Raw genomic sequence first — 12,622 nt, forward strand, 5'->3', positions numbered from 1 at the left:
TCTGCTCCTCCCTGTTGCTCAGGTCCAGGAAGAGAGTTCTGGGCTTTGCTGGCCCAAATCCCAGAAGGGATGGTGCTACCAATCACGACAAGCCTTCTCCAGTGGCACTAGGAGACCGGAGACCAGAAGTGCCCATGGAGCAGTTGGGTGGAGCGCATTTCCCACATGGGGTCCTGGGCTACTGGGGCCAAGAGGCCAGAGTCGTAAATCAAGACCGGGTCCTTTGTGAGAACCTGGGAGTTCAGAAATGAATGGAGAGGTACTCAGAAAGCTGGTTCCAAGCCAGTCCCCTGTGCCCTGGGAGCAGAGGGAGCCCTGAGTATTTCGAAGGGCATCACCCCAGTCTAGACAGGCACCAGGGGATGAGGAAAGAAGAAGATGTGGCCCAGGCTAGGTCAGGAGAGCCAGGCAGGATGGGAGCTGGCAGAGGCTGAGCTGGACAGAGGTACGTGGCAGCATCCAGTAGAGCTAGGGAGTCTGCTGTGGACATAGAGTAGCCCTTGTATCATAGGCCCTTCTGGCAAAGGGGCTGGGATGGACAGCGCTTGAGAACGAGGCCCTGTTCTGACCAGAGCCCAGAAGCCTCACACACCTACCTTCTCTCTGGCGGAAGGTGCTCCAGGCTGTCAGGGATGGGCTGATCTTGCGTTTCTGGCAGCTTGACACAAAAGAACAAAGCCACGAAGGCTGAGATGCAGCAGAGAAAGACGGGTAGGATGGCGATGTTCTGGTTGACGACTATCAAGGATGAGATACCTCCAGCCGCCCAGACCAGAGACAGTAGCCCCAGACCTGTCGCCCTGGAAGGGGAGGTGAACGTTCATTTGGGGGCTTCTTGGGCCCAGAGACTGGGTAGGGTGGAAAAAGGTTTTAGGGAAAACCCCACACCCTCATCTCCACCCTGTCCCAACTCACTGTGCAACCTTCGAGAATTTAGTTCTTTACTGTTGCAAGGTAGGTAGTAGTTTCTTCATGGGTCCAGGAGTGGGAGAAGTAAGACCACACACCATAGCGTGGGTATGCGGGGGAGGGTGGGGAGGAGGATACTGCAGCCATCACCAAGGGCCCCCGTGGAGAAGGGCCTGAACCTCAGAGCGGCCCAGTCACATTTCAGGCAGTCAGTGCAAGTCAGGGACTGGAGTCAGACTGCCTAGGTCCAAATCCCACTTCTGTCACCTGCTATGTTTGACCTTGAGCCAGTGCCCTTATCTCTCTGATTTCCTGTCTGAAATAGGGTTAATGATGGTGTTAGGGGGATTTTTTCTGGTGAGGGTTAGATGGAGTAACCCATGTAAATTGCTTAGCAGGGTGTCTCTCACCAGGTGATTGCCCCATCTCAGCTGCTGTTATCCATTTTGCTATCACCCCACACTCCTCATGCCCCCACGGCCATCACCCACCAGGCCCCCTACCTGAGGACAGTGGGGAGGAGCTCAGAAGGGTAGATGTAGAACGCGGTGACCGTGGCGGCCAGGCTGAACTCTCCAAGCACGATTATCAAGACCAAGAGGGATTTCAACTCTGTGGCCAGACAATGTGGCCATCCTTCCCTCGGGGCAGGCTGGGGGGCCTGCCCACCGGCCCTCCCTCAATCCCTCTTAGAAGGCATCTGAAGGTCTACCCAGACCACCTGGTCAGCTGGCCAGCAGACTCAGAGGAGGGTCAGTCTGCTAGAGACCCAGCCAGGCCGGGAATTAGTACATCTGCAGCGGGAGAGGTGGTCAGTGGAGTGGGACGTCTGTGGCCTCTCAGGCCACCATCTACTGGGTGGACTCAGCTGTTGCACCTCTGCCTCCCTGTATTCCACATGTTCACCCAGCTTCACCCACCCCACGGCCAGCTCCTCCTGAAGCATCCACTCAGCCCCTGGCCTGCGCCTTGTGTGCCGGGCTCCCTGCTCAGGGCTCTCCCCACTCCCCCTTCATCCTCTGCAAGCCTGGTCCCTGGGGCCTGAACAGCTAGACGTTCCGGGATGCCCAACTCCAGACATGTACATTGGAGGAGGAAGAAAAGAGCCTGGGAAACGCCCTTCCTCAGGCCTGGGGAAGCTGGGAGCTGGACGCCCTGCTCACTGACCTGGAGCCAGGAGTTTCAGCTCCTTCCCCATCAGCCTCTGCTGGACCCTGCCCCAGGCCTCCCCACTCCCCACTTTGGGTCTGGCTTTACTTGGCTCTGGGATGAAACCGGAGATCTAATTTTATATATTGGGGATTTTCCTCCTAGTTCCTCTCACACATGTGAGAGTTTCAGACGTTTCTGCTTGACTCATTATAGACCCACTTTTTAAAAAAACCACCAAACAATAGAAATTGAATAATGGTTTTGTTTCCCCCATCTTGTTTTAGCCTGTCAACACTGCCAACATCTGGGAGAGGAAGAGTCCAGGTCAAGACACACAAAATTCCAGACCCCAGGGAAAGTGAGGGAGCCCCTTGAGGTGGACCCCGCATCCAGGCTCCGCCATCCCGGCCCCAGTGGCTGAGGGGGCTCTTGCGGTCAGCAATTCTGATCAGGTGAATGAACACTGACATCTTTTTTTCTTGGCCATGCCACGTGGCTTGCGGGATTAGGATTAGCTCCCTGACCAGGGATTGAACCCGGGGTCCCCTGCAGTGGAAGCTCGGAGTCCTAACCACCGGGCTGGCAGGATATTCCCAACACTGACATCTTTTTTTTTTGCAGTACGCGGGCCTCTCACTGTTGTGGCCTCTCCCGTTGCAGAGCACAGGCTCTGGACGCGCAGGCTCAGTGGCCATGGCTCACGGGCCCAGCCACTCCACGGCATGTGGTATCCTCCCGGAGCGGGGCACAAACCCGTGTCCCCTGCATCGGCAGGCAGACTCTCAACCACTGCGCCACCAGGGAAGCCCCCAACACTGACATCTTGATGTCCACATCCTCAGCCCCGCCACACTCTTCTAGCCTTGTGACCTGGAGCACATGCATTGTCTTAAGGTTCTTTGAAATTCTGAAAATATTGCCAGCCCACCCTCCCATTTCCTTCCCTAGTTCTGAGTTGACAGGGCGCAGGGCACTGTGCCCGCCCTGGGAAGGAGTGGCCTCCATGTAAGAATTGTTCCTGAGAGTTTGGCCCAATGTTACGCTCAATCTTCAGTGGGCAAGTGATTTTTTCCTGGTGAGACTACAGATGAGACAGGGCAGGGGTAGCAGTTGAAGGACTACTTTTGCTGCATCTGTTCACATTTAATTATTGACAGGAGTTGGAATCAGGCAGGAGGAGGCTGCCCACTCTCCTGCACAAGGACGATTCCTCTGGACAGCACGTCCTCCCTTCCCAGGTCTCTGGGAGCTGCAAGCGCCCTGTTTGGGATACCCCCTCCCCTCCGAGAGGGCAGTGCTCTAGAGAATGGCCCCTGCTCAGGACGTGCAGGGGCCTCTGTAGGGCAGGTGGGGTCTGGATGCATGAGGCTAACTGCCAAGGTGTTTTGTTGGCTGGATAGGGGCAGGAGGCAGGAGGGAGGGGTTTGAGGAAGCCGGAAGGCCGGGGGTGGCATCAGGGAGCTGAAGTGGGAGGTTAGGGGAAGCTGTACCTGAGGGGAGCAGAAGGCTAAGGAAGCACATGAGGGCACCTTGGAAGAAAGTCAAAATCAGGCTTCGCTTCCTCTTCAACTGCTCAAGGAGAAAGATGCAGCACAGCTGGGCGGGCACCTCCATCATGCCAGGAATCACTTGCATGAAGTGGATGTTCACTCCCAATTCCTTCATCCTGAGGCTCAGCATATAATAGTTGCAACCGATAGCAAGCCTGGAATTCACTGCCAGAAGAGAGACACTTAGAGAAAAAGACACACACAGAAAGCCGGGGCCAGGAATAAAGACAGAGGCAGAGGAGAGCGCAGCAGGGTGGCAATGGAGGAGAGAAATGAGCACAGCGATCTGGGCTCTGCAGGCTGCACCAGGGTCCTCAGGCCATGCTCCCCCTGCAGCCTGCCCACGCCCATCGTCACCCTGTACCCCTGGCCTGCAAGGCCGTTTGCAGTCCCTGCTGGGTACTCACCACATGCTGCACATCACCAAGGTCACCTTGCGGAGGTGCCTGTTGCTATAGAAGTCCAGGATAGAGGCTGTAGTCACCTTCTTTCCAGGCAGCTGCAGCTACAGGACAAGCAGGACCAGCCAGAGGCAGGGCCGAGACCCCAGCTTGCTCCTTCCCCCAACAGGACTCACGAGGCCCCCCTGCCCCCCACAGGGCCAGCCTGGCCTCTGTCTTTCCCCTGGCAGGGCTTGATTTTGCTGTCACCATACTCCTCAAGCAGTGGGCTGGGGACACCCTTTGGGCCGAGGTCCCACCTGAAAGGATGAGGAAGGAAGAGGCCTTTGCATAGCCCCCTGCCCTGGTCCCACTCTAGGCCTGAAGCTTCTTACCTTATCCAGCAGACTTACAGGAATGGTCTTCTTGTTCACACCAGCTGCATAGCACAGCACCTGCTTGGCCTCTTTCAGCTTCCCTTTCATCATCCGCCACCGTGGGGACTCTGGGAGAATCCTGCATGGCCCGCCCCTCTCTTACCCATCACTCCAAGATGCCCCGCAGATCCAAGGTGGCACCATCCCAGCCTCAGCGGTGGCCATCCTGCTCCAGCATGAGGTGACTCAGATGTTGGAGGCCCTGAAGGCGACCATCAACCTTGGTCTCCCTCGTCCACCCCCGGCAGTCAGCCCGTCCCCTGCCCAAGCCATAGACAGTACCCACTGCTGCTCAGTGACACCCTGCCCACTGGCTGCCTCTGCACTACGGCTTCCTTTCCTCAGAGCCACCTCTAAGAGCTGTTTTCTATCTTGGGGGTTGTCCCCACCTGCCAGGCATACTGTCCTCCCCGTCTACACCCTCTAATAGAGCCTCGTTCTTGTAGTTGGGGAATTCTCCTGTTTCCTCTCCATCTCCTAATAGCCTGGAGAGTATGGGGGCAGGACCCCAGGTTTGACCCCAGGGCCCAGCCCCTGCCTCGGTGAGTGGTCTCCACTCTGGCCCATCTCCTCCCTGCCACATCTCCCATTGCCTTTGACCTCAAAAGGCCCCTGGTTCTTCCCGATGCTACCAGGTTGAAGAATCCACACAGATTAACATTTAAAGCACTTAAGTGCCCTTATCTTATCAGTTTGTTAATCCCCCCCAAGCCCTGACCTAGTATGATTATTCCCATTTTATTCTCAGCCTCAGGGAGTAAGGGCTTGCCCAAGGTCACAGAGTCAGAGCTAGTATGAACCTGATAAGGCACTCTTGACAAAACTATGCCATCAGTCCCTGCTGTGTTCTTGCAACTGTCCCTCCTCCCGCCCCAGCCTGGATTCTGTGGCTGGCCACTGTACACACACACCCAGGACTCTAGAGACAACATCATCCCCTCTACCTGCCCCTGCTCCTATTCCCCCCAGACCCAGGGGCCAGCAACCAGTCACCCTGTTATCCTTCTCCACTCTAAGGCTGCAAAACTGTCCTCAAGAAAGTCACCAAGGGTCTTCCCTGGTGGCACAGTGGTTAAGAATCTGCCTGCCAATGCAGGGGACACAGGTTCGAGCCCTGGTCCAGGAAGATCCCACATGCCGCGGAGCAACGAAGCCTGTGCACCACAACTACTGAGCCTGTGCTCTAGAGCCTGTGCGCCACAGCTACTGAAGCCCACGCTTTCTAGGGCCTGCGTGCCACAACTACTGAGTCCGTGTGCTGCAACTACTGAGGCCCGCCCTAGAGCCTGTGCTCTGCAACAAGAGAAGCCACCGCAATGAGAAGCCCACGCACCGCAACAAAGAGTAGCCCCCGCTCGCCGCAACTAGAGAAAGCCTACATGCAGCAATGAAGACCCAAATGCAGCCAAAAAACCAAACCAAACAAACAAAACTCTGTCTCTGAAATTCAATTTGGCACTGGTGCACAGAGGCCGAGTTTTTGGCATCAAGGCTGAGGAAGAAAGGGGCATCAATAGCAAGGACAAGGCTGAGGGTAAATAGGGGAACTGAGCAGAAGTCCCATGATGATAACAAGGGTACCAGCCTCCAGCCCCACTGGGGAGCAGAGCAGCCTGAGCCAGGCAACTCACTGGCTTTGGGATCCCTCAGGGAAAAGGTACCTGACATTTGATCATCCAGTAGTAGTGGTTCTCAAAGTGTGATCAGTGGATCAACCACATCAGCATCATCTGCGAACTTGCTGGAAATGCAGGTCTTCAGGCCCCATCCCAGTCCTACTGAGCCAGAAACTCTGGGAGCGGGGCCCTATCCTCAATGTTTTAAGAAGTCCCCAGGTGATTCTGATGCTCCAATCAATTTGCAATCTATTGCCCTAAAGGATTACCAGTCAACGAGCTCCTGCGCAGTTTCCCCCATTAGCTTCTTAGTGACCTACTCTTAAATAAGAAAGGACGGGGGCTTCCCTGGTGGCACAGTGGTTGAGAGTCCGCCTGCCGATGCAGAGGACACGGGTTCGTGCCCCGGTCCGGGAAGATCCCACATGCCGCGGAGCGGCTGGGCCCGTGAGCCATGGCCACTGAGCCTGCGCGTCCGGAGCCTGTGCTCCGCAACGGGAGAGGCCACAACAGTAAGAGGCCCGCGTACTGCAAAAAAAAAAGAAAAAAAGAAAAAAGAAAGGATGATCCAAGGTCACCAAATAGTAAAGAAAACCTCTCCAATTAAAAAGGGCCCAAAATAAGTAAAAAAAAAACGGACCCCAGAGGACACAGATAATGTAAGGGACAGGAGAGAAAAAAGAAAACTCTAACTTGTATCCCCAAAACCACTTGAGGACTTCCCTGGCAGTCCAGTGGTTAAAACACTGCATTTCCAATGCAGGGGCCACGGGTTTGATCCCTGCTTGGGAAATTAAGGGTCCACATGCCATGCATGGCGTGGCCAAAAAAAAAAACAAACCGTTTGAGAATGTTTCGCAGTTTTATTTTCATAAAACAAATTCCAGGGTTTCCCTGGTAGCTCAGTGGTTAAGAATCCGCCTGCCAATGCAGGGCACACGGGTTCGAGCCCTGGTCCAGGAAGATCCCACATGCTGCGGAGCAGCTAAGCCTGTGCGCCACAACTACTGAGCCTGCGCTCTGGAGCCCGAGAGCCACAACTACTGAGCCCACATGCCACAACTACTGAAGCCTGTGCGTGTACAGCCCGTGCTCTGCAACAAGAGAAGCCACCTCAATGAGAAGCCCGCGCACCGCAAGGAAGAGTAGCCCCCGCTCGCCGCAACTAGAGAAAGCCCGCGCGCAGCAACGAAGACCCAACACAGCCAAAAAATAAATAAAATTTTTAAAAAATCCAAATGCTATCACGAAAAAAACGAGGGCCTTTTTTGCCTGGAATTTCAGCTAAGTCCCAAAGCTAGTAAGAATGGCTGATAACCTCACCTTCTAAAGAGAGGTTTTACCACATTCAGGACAGGACTTATTAAAGAAATAATAACAACACAAAACAGCCCAGCAGCCAGCTCCCTTGGCCACCTAGAAAGGCTGGAAATTTCCTGTTCATGGAAGTGAGAGGGTCTTGAATCTCTCCCCTCCCTACGTTGCTCACCAGGTCAAGCCTGGTGAAGGGCACTGCCTTAGAGAAAGGGAGTCTGTCCTTCCATTCTCTGGCTGGGGCTTGCTGATTCAGACACTTGTGGGCTTGCCCTGGTACCTGTACTCTAGACAGAAGAGTTTCTGGTAGAGTCCTTGTATGTCTCCTGAATTTGGAGGACTTACACAAACCCAGAGACTGGGGTCCCTTCTCTCTCTGGGTATGGTCAGGCAGGAGGTTGGTGTGAGCAGCCCACAGTGGCAGCCTGCGGGTTGGGGGCCAATGAGTTTTTAGCCAAGTGGACCCTGATGTCTTGAAGGCACCCCGTGTGCTAGGGTGAGAAGACCTCTGCAGAAAGAGGCTATGGGGTGAACTGCTAGGGACAGGAGCTGGAGGAAGTCACAACGACAGTGCCTGGAGCATTTGGAAATGCCAACACTCTGAAGACCCACAGATGGGCTCCTGGGGCATTTGAACATCTGCCCTACGGAGGACACTGACCATTGATGACACATCTTTTGTCGTTTTTCTCTGATGCTGGGAACCTGGAATATCAGAGCAGGGAGACAGAGGAGGAAAGCAAAGGTCAGAACAGACTAGGGTGAGCTACCTAGCCACCAGGGAGAAGGTGTGAACTGGATATAAGACCAAGTTTTAAATGGGGACATGACTGGATTTTTTAATGACTGCCAGTGAAGCTTAATGATCAAAATGAGACTTTTTCTTACAACCAAGAATGATGGGAAAGAGACACAACCTGCCCAAGATATTGTCAAGTGTCAGGCGAGGGACAGCTGACAGGACATGTCTGCAGGTAGTGGTTGAAGAAAAATGGTGCCCCATTCAATAAGCTGTCTACTCATAGAATGTAAAACTATGTAGACATCGGCTGGAAGAAAGCCCTAAGGGAGATCAGTGTGATGGCTTCTGGGAAAGGATCTGAGGGCTGAGGGGAGCTGAAATTGTTGACTTGTTTTCCATCACAAACCTTTTGATACTACTTAATCTTTAACCATATGCATCAATTGCATTAATAACATTTTAAAAAATGTTTTAAGATCAAGTCATGAGGGGGTGGTGGTGGGATGAATTGGGAGATTGGGACTGACATAGATACACGAATATGTATAAAATAGTACTTCACTTTGCTGTACAGTAGAAACTAACAAAACATTGTAAAACAACTATACCTCCCCCCTCACCAAAAAAAAAAATAGATCAAGTCATGCAACCCTCTTTCCCAGCTACATGCCATGCTACCTGGCATCAACTGGGTCCAGGTCCTCACACTCATTGGGGGTATCTCAACGACTGTTAAAGCTGGTCTCCAGCTTCTGCACAATTTGGAAGGTCTCCAAGCCACCTATGTGCCCTCACTTTTAACTGGTAACCCCAATTCTTACAATCCATACTGTGTACAGTGCAGTGGTTAAAATGCAGGGGCTTTGGAGCCAGAGAGGCTGAGTCAAATCCCAGGTCTCCCACTTTTTAGCTGTGTGACCTTGGGCAAGTTATTCTGACCCTCTGAAGCCTCTTCCCTCACCCCTCCCTCCAGCCTCTGGGACATGAGACTCACGCCCATCTTGTCAAGATAACATGTGATCATGTCAAGATTCAGTATGATCATTTCTTCACCCAGAACTGCCTAACCCTTAACAAGGTGATTTCAGCTTGCTCCCTCTCACCTCCCTATCTGCCTTCTCTTCTGTTCCTCTCCTTTTTCTTTTGTGGTTCGCGGGCCTCTCACTTTTGTGGCCTCTCCCGTTGCGGAGCACAGGCTCCGGACGCGCCGCCTCAGCGGCCACGGCTCACGGGCCCAGCCCCTCCGCGGCATGTGGGATCCTCCCGGACCGGGGCACGAACCCGTGTCCCCGCATCGGCAGGCGGACTCTCAACCACTGCGCCACCAGGGAAGCCCCGTTCCTCTCCTTTTGCCACCTGCCCATAGTAAGCAGTGCCGTCTTGCTCTTGTGCCCAGTCCCTCCTCATTACTTCTCCAAGTTTGCTCCATCAGTTGTCCCTTCATAGCTTCCGTCTTTCAGGTCTGTGACTCCCCTACCATTAAAAACATCAGAGACCCTTCCCTGACTCTGCCTTAGCTGCCCACAGACATCCTCACTTTCCCCCTGCCTGCCTCAGTCCAACACTGGGAAAGTGTCACCTCCTGGATGGATATATTTTTCAGTTCCTCCTCGCTCCTCAACCTCCTGCCGCTCCGCGGAAGCCATGTCATGGTCACTAAGGCCAACAGACCCTTCTCCAGCCTCACCTTTCTTGCCTTCAACCCTGACCATTCCCTTGTCCTTGAACTCTTGCCTTTCAACACCTTTCCTTCTGGTTTTCTGCCCACCTCTCTGACATCTCTTTGAGGATCTCCTCTGTTGGGGTTAATGCTGGGGTTCCTGAGGCTCTGCCCTTGGCTCCCCATACACTTTCTCCCAGGGAAAATCCCACCCACTCCAGCCCTTCAAGGACCCTCCACACCCCTCAATCTCCAGCCCAACAGACCCATCCCTGTGCATGCCCTGTCTTCGTTTGCTCACCAGATATAAGAGATGAGGGGGAACACAGGTGCCCCACTCACCAGAAACAGCAGCCGCCAGTGGGGAAGGCTGTAGGCAAGTCCCGTCAGGAATATGACCCCCATAGCGAAAAAGTAGTGTCCCAGGACGATGGCGTGGGCCCGGTGCATGCCCACTAGCCACTCAGCGACTGTGCAGAGGCCAGGAGGACAAAAATCATACTCAGCTCAAGGTACCCAGGGCTGCCCCTGCCCCCAGCCTTCTGAGATGCCCCAGCCCTGCTCAGGGACTGGGTTTCTTCTGCCTGCTCAGGATCCGGGTCCAGAGACAGCACTTCAAAGCCAGGCAGAGTGCCTCTGCGCCCCCAGGGCACACTTGCCTGGGCTCCAAACCACAGACATAGCCTCCAGTCTGTCATCAACTTGGCTGTTCCCTTGGAACACCTCCCCCTGACCACACGCCTGTCATTGAGAAGCTCTGGCCCTGGGTACAGCACCTCACATGTGGCCTGACACAGGCAAGGCGAGACATCACTGTCCTTGTCTTGGTTCTTAGTGTATCAGTGCTTTGGCCACTTAGACCCCGGCCTTTGTGGAGGACCCAGTTCCCTCTGGCTGGGCTCTGAAAATTTCCCAATGAGAAACGGAAGCAGGGTTCCCCAGCAGGTTCCTGTGAGGCTGAATAAATGTACGGGCACTTGGGAATTTTGCATCACACAGGCCTGGGGTGGAATCCCAGTTCCTTCACTGAACTGCCGTGTGACCCTGAGTAAGTTGGTTAACTTCCTAAGGCTCAAGTATCTTCCTGAGCTAAAGGAATAATAGATTAGTGCTACCAAACAGACAGCTGCCAGGATGAAAGGAGGCAATACATATAGAGGGCTTAGCAGCCACCTGGCCCAGGCGGGGGAAGCAAGGGGTATGAAGGGGGGATGTGTGGGGTACCAGGGGGATGACAGTGCAAGGGCAGTGTGGGCACAGATTCTCTGCCATCTCTAGGCCTCCACAGCCTGCCTGACTGGGCCACAACTCCCCCTGTCCTGCGGGCTCCCAGTAGGTACACGCGCGCCCCGCCCCCCCACCTCACTTAAAGATGCGCTGCTGACGGCATAGCCCACCGCAGCTTGGGACACGCCAAAGCGGAAGAACAGAAATTGGTGAAAGCTGTTGACAAAGGCTGTCCCGAAGCCAAAGATGATCAGTCCCAGCAGCGACAGCAGGATGCTTGGGTGGCGGCCCAGCCTGCGCGCGTGGAAGGGAGGGGAGACTGCGCCAAGTGCATGGACCTATGTGGCTGGCCCCAGCCCGCTCCCAGCACCAAGACCAGGCCCCGAGCCGTACACTCGCCTCCGGAGAGCCCCTACCCTTGCCTCCCCTAAATTGAGACCCTTCAGCTCTGAATGGCCACAAGGAGGGGGCAGGGGAGTCCCGGGGACCAGAGGGAACTCTGGAAGACTTACTTGTCAGTTATGAACCCAAAGAGGAAAGACCCTGTCAAGAGTCCCGCCAAGTCCATGTTCTGCACGATTTCCGGGTTCGGTTCCTTGCCACACACCAAGTCAAACTGGGGGTTATATGCAGGGATTGGCCACAGGCCTCCACCCAGGGCCTTCTAGGTTGAGACTGAGCCTCCACCCAGGGTGGGCCTTTAGGCAGAAGGGGCCTGGGACAGGCGCAGGTAACTGTGTGCAGCATGCCTCAGCTCTGTTACCTCTGCATCCCATCCTGCATCTGGCAGACTCTAGGAGTTAGGCCTGGAGAGAGGGACCAGAGACACAGGCCAAGAAGGGGGCTGGGTGAAGAGGTAACCGAGCAAAGGCCAGAATCACCCAAGACCCTTTTCCAAGTACAGATGCTAGGCCTCACCCTAGAGAATCAAACTGGACAGGTCTATGCTGTGAAGGGCCCAGGTAGCAGCTTAGGCTGAGAAACTCCATAAGAGGTACCATATCAAAGATGCTTCTTTCCCCAGTTCCCTAATTTCTGTGATTTCAGAGGGCAGAGCCACAACTACAGAAGCAATTCCCTGGGCAGGTGGCAAACCCTGCCACCTGACATCTGCCCCTAGTCCCCAATCTACTCTAGCTTCCTGGCTAAGACCTGTAAGACCAGGGCTGGGCAGCAGGAATCCTGTTTCTGCCTTGGCCCTGCCTCTGTGGGTTGACCTTGGGCCAATTGCTTCCCCTCCCTGAGCCTCAGTTTCTCCACCTGTTCAGTGAGGGTGAGGGCAAATCTCTGGGGTCCTGGGTTAGCTACAGACAACTCAGGACAAGGCATACCTCATTGATCAGTGATCGCTTCTTGACCTCAGGATAGATCCACCCATCTTGACCTCAGGATAGATCCACCCATCTTGACATGAGTCTCTGCGGTTGAGCCCAAAATGGATGATAGAATCCAGATCCCAGTCCACAGGCAAGTACGTGAGGCAAGTCAGGAAACTGCCATTGGGTGCTTGGGGCAGGGTCAGATTCAGCCGCTCAGACTCCATCAGGTTGGGGCCCACTGCCAGTATCCAGCTGGTGTTGCAATAGGGCTTCTGTGGTGTGAACACGAAGATGTCAGCAAACAAGAAGAAGGTAG

At 54.5% G+C, this 12,622-nt stretch overlaps 1 protein-coding gene across 1 annotated transcript in view; it reads right to left on the bottom strand.

Annotated features, from left to right (window-relative positions):
- Nucleotides 1–1,408: 1,408 nt before the first annotated feature.
- SLC22A13 (solute carrier family 22 member 13) overlaps nucleotides 1,409–12,622 on the bottom strand; it is a 33,481-nt gene continuing 22,267 nt past the window's right edge. Inside the window, 3 exon segments of the mRNA XM_060162329.1 lie at nucleotides 1,409–1,521; nucleotides 3,552–3,766; nucleotides 4,019–4,057. Coding sequence (XP_060018312.1) covers nucleotides 1,409–1,521; nucleotides 3,552–3,766; nucleotides 4,019–4,057 — 367 coding nt within the window.

Source organism: Lagenorhynchus albirostris, chromosome 10 (assembly GCF_949774975.1).
Source record: "Lagenorhynchus albirostris chromosome 10, mLagAlb1.1, whole genome shotgun sequence".
NCBI classification, from domain to species: domain Eukaryota; kingdom Metazoa; phylum Chordata; class Mammalia; order Artiodactyla; family Delphinidae; genus Lagenorhynchus; species Lagenorhynchus albirostris.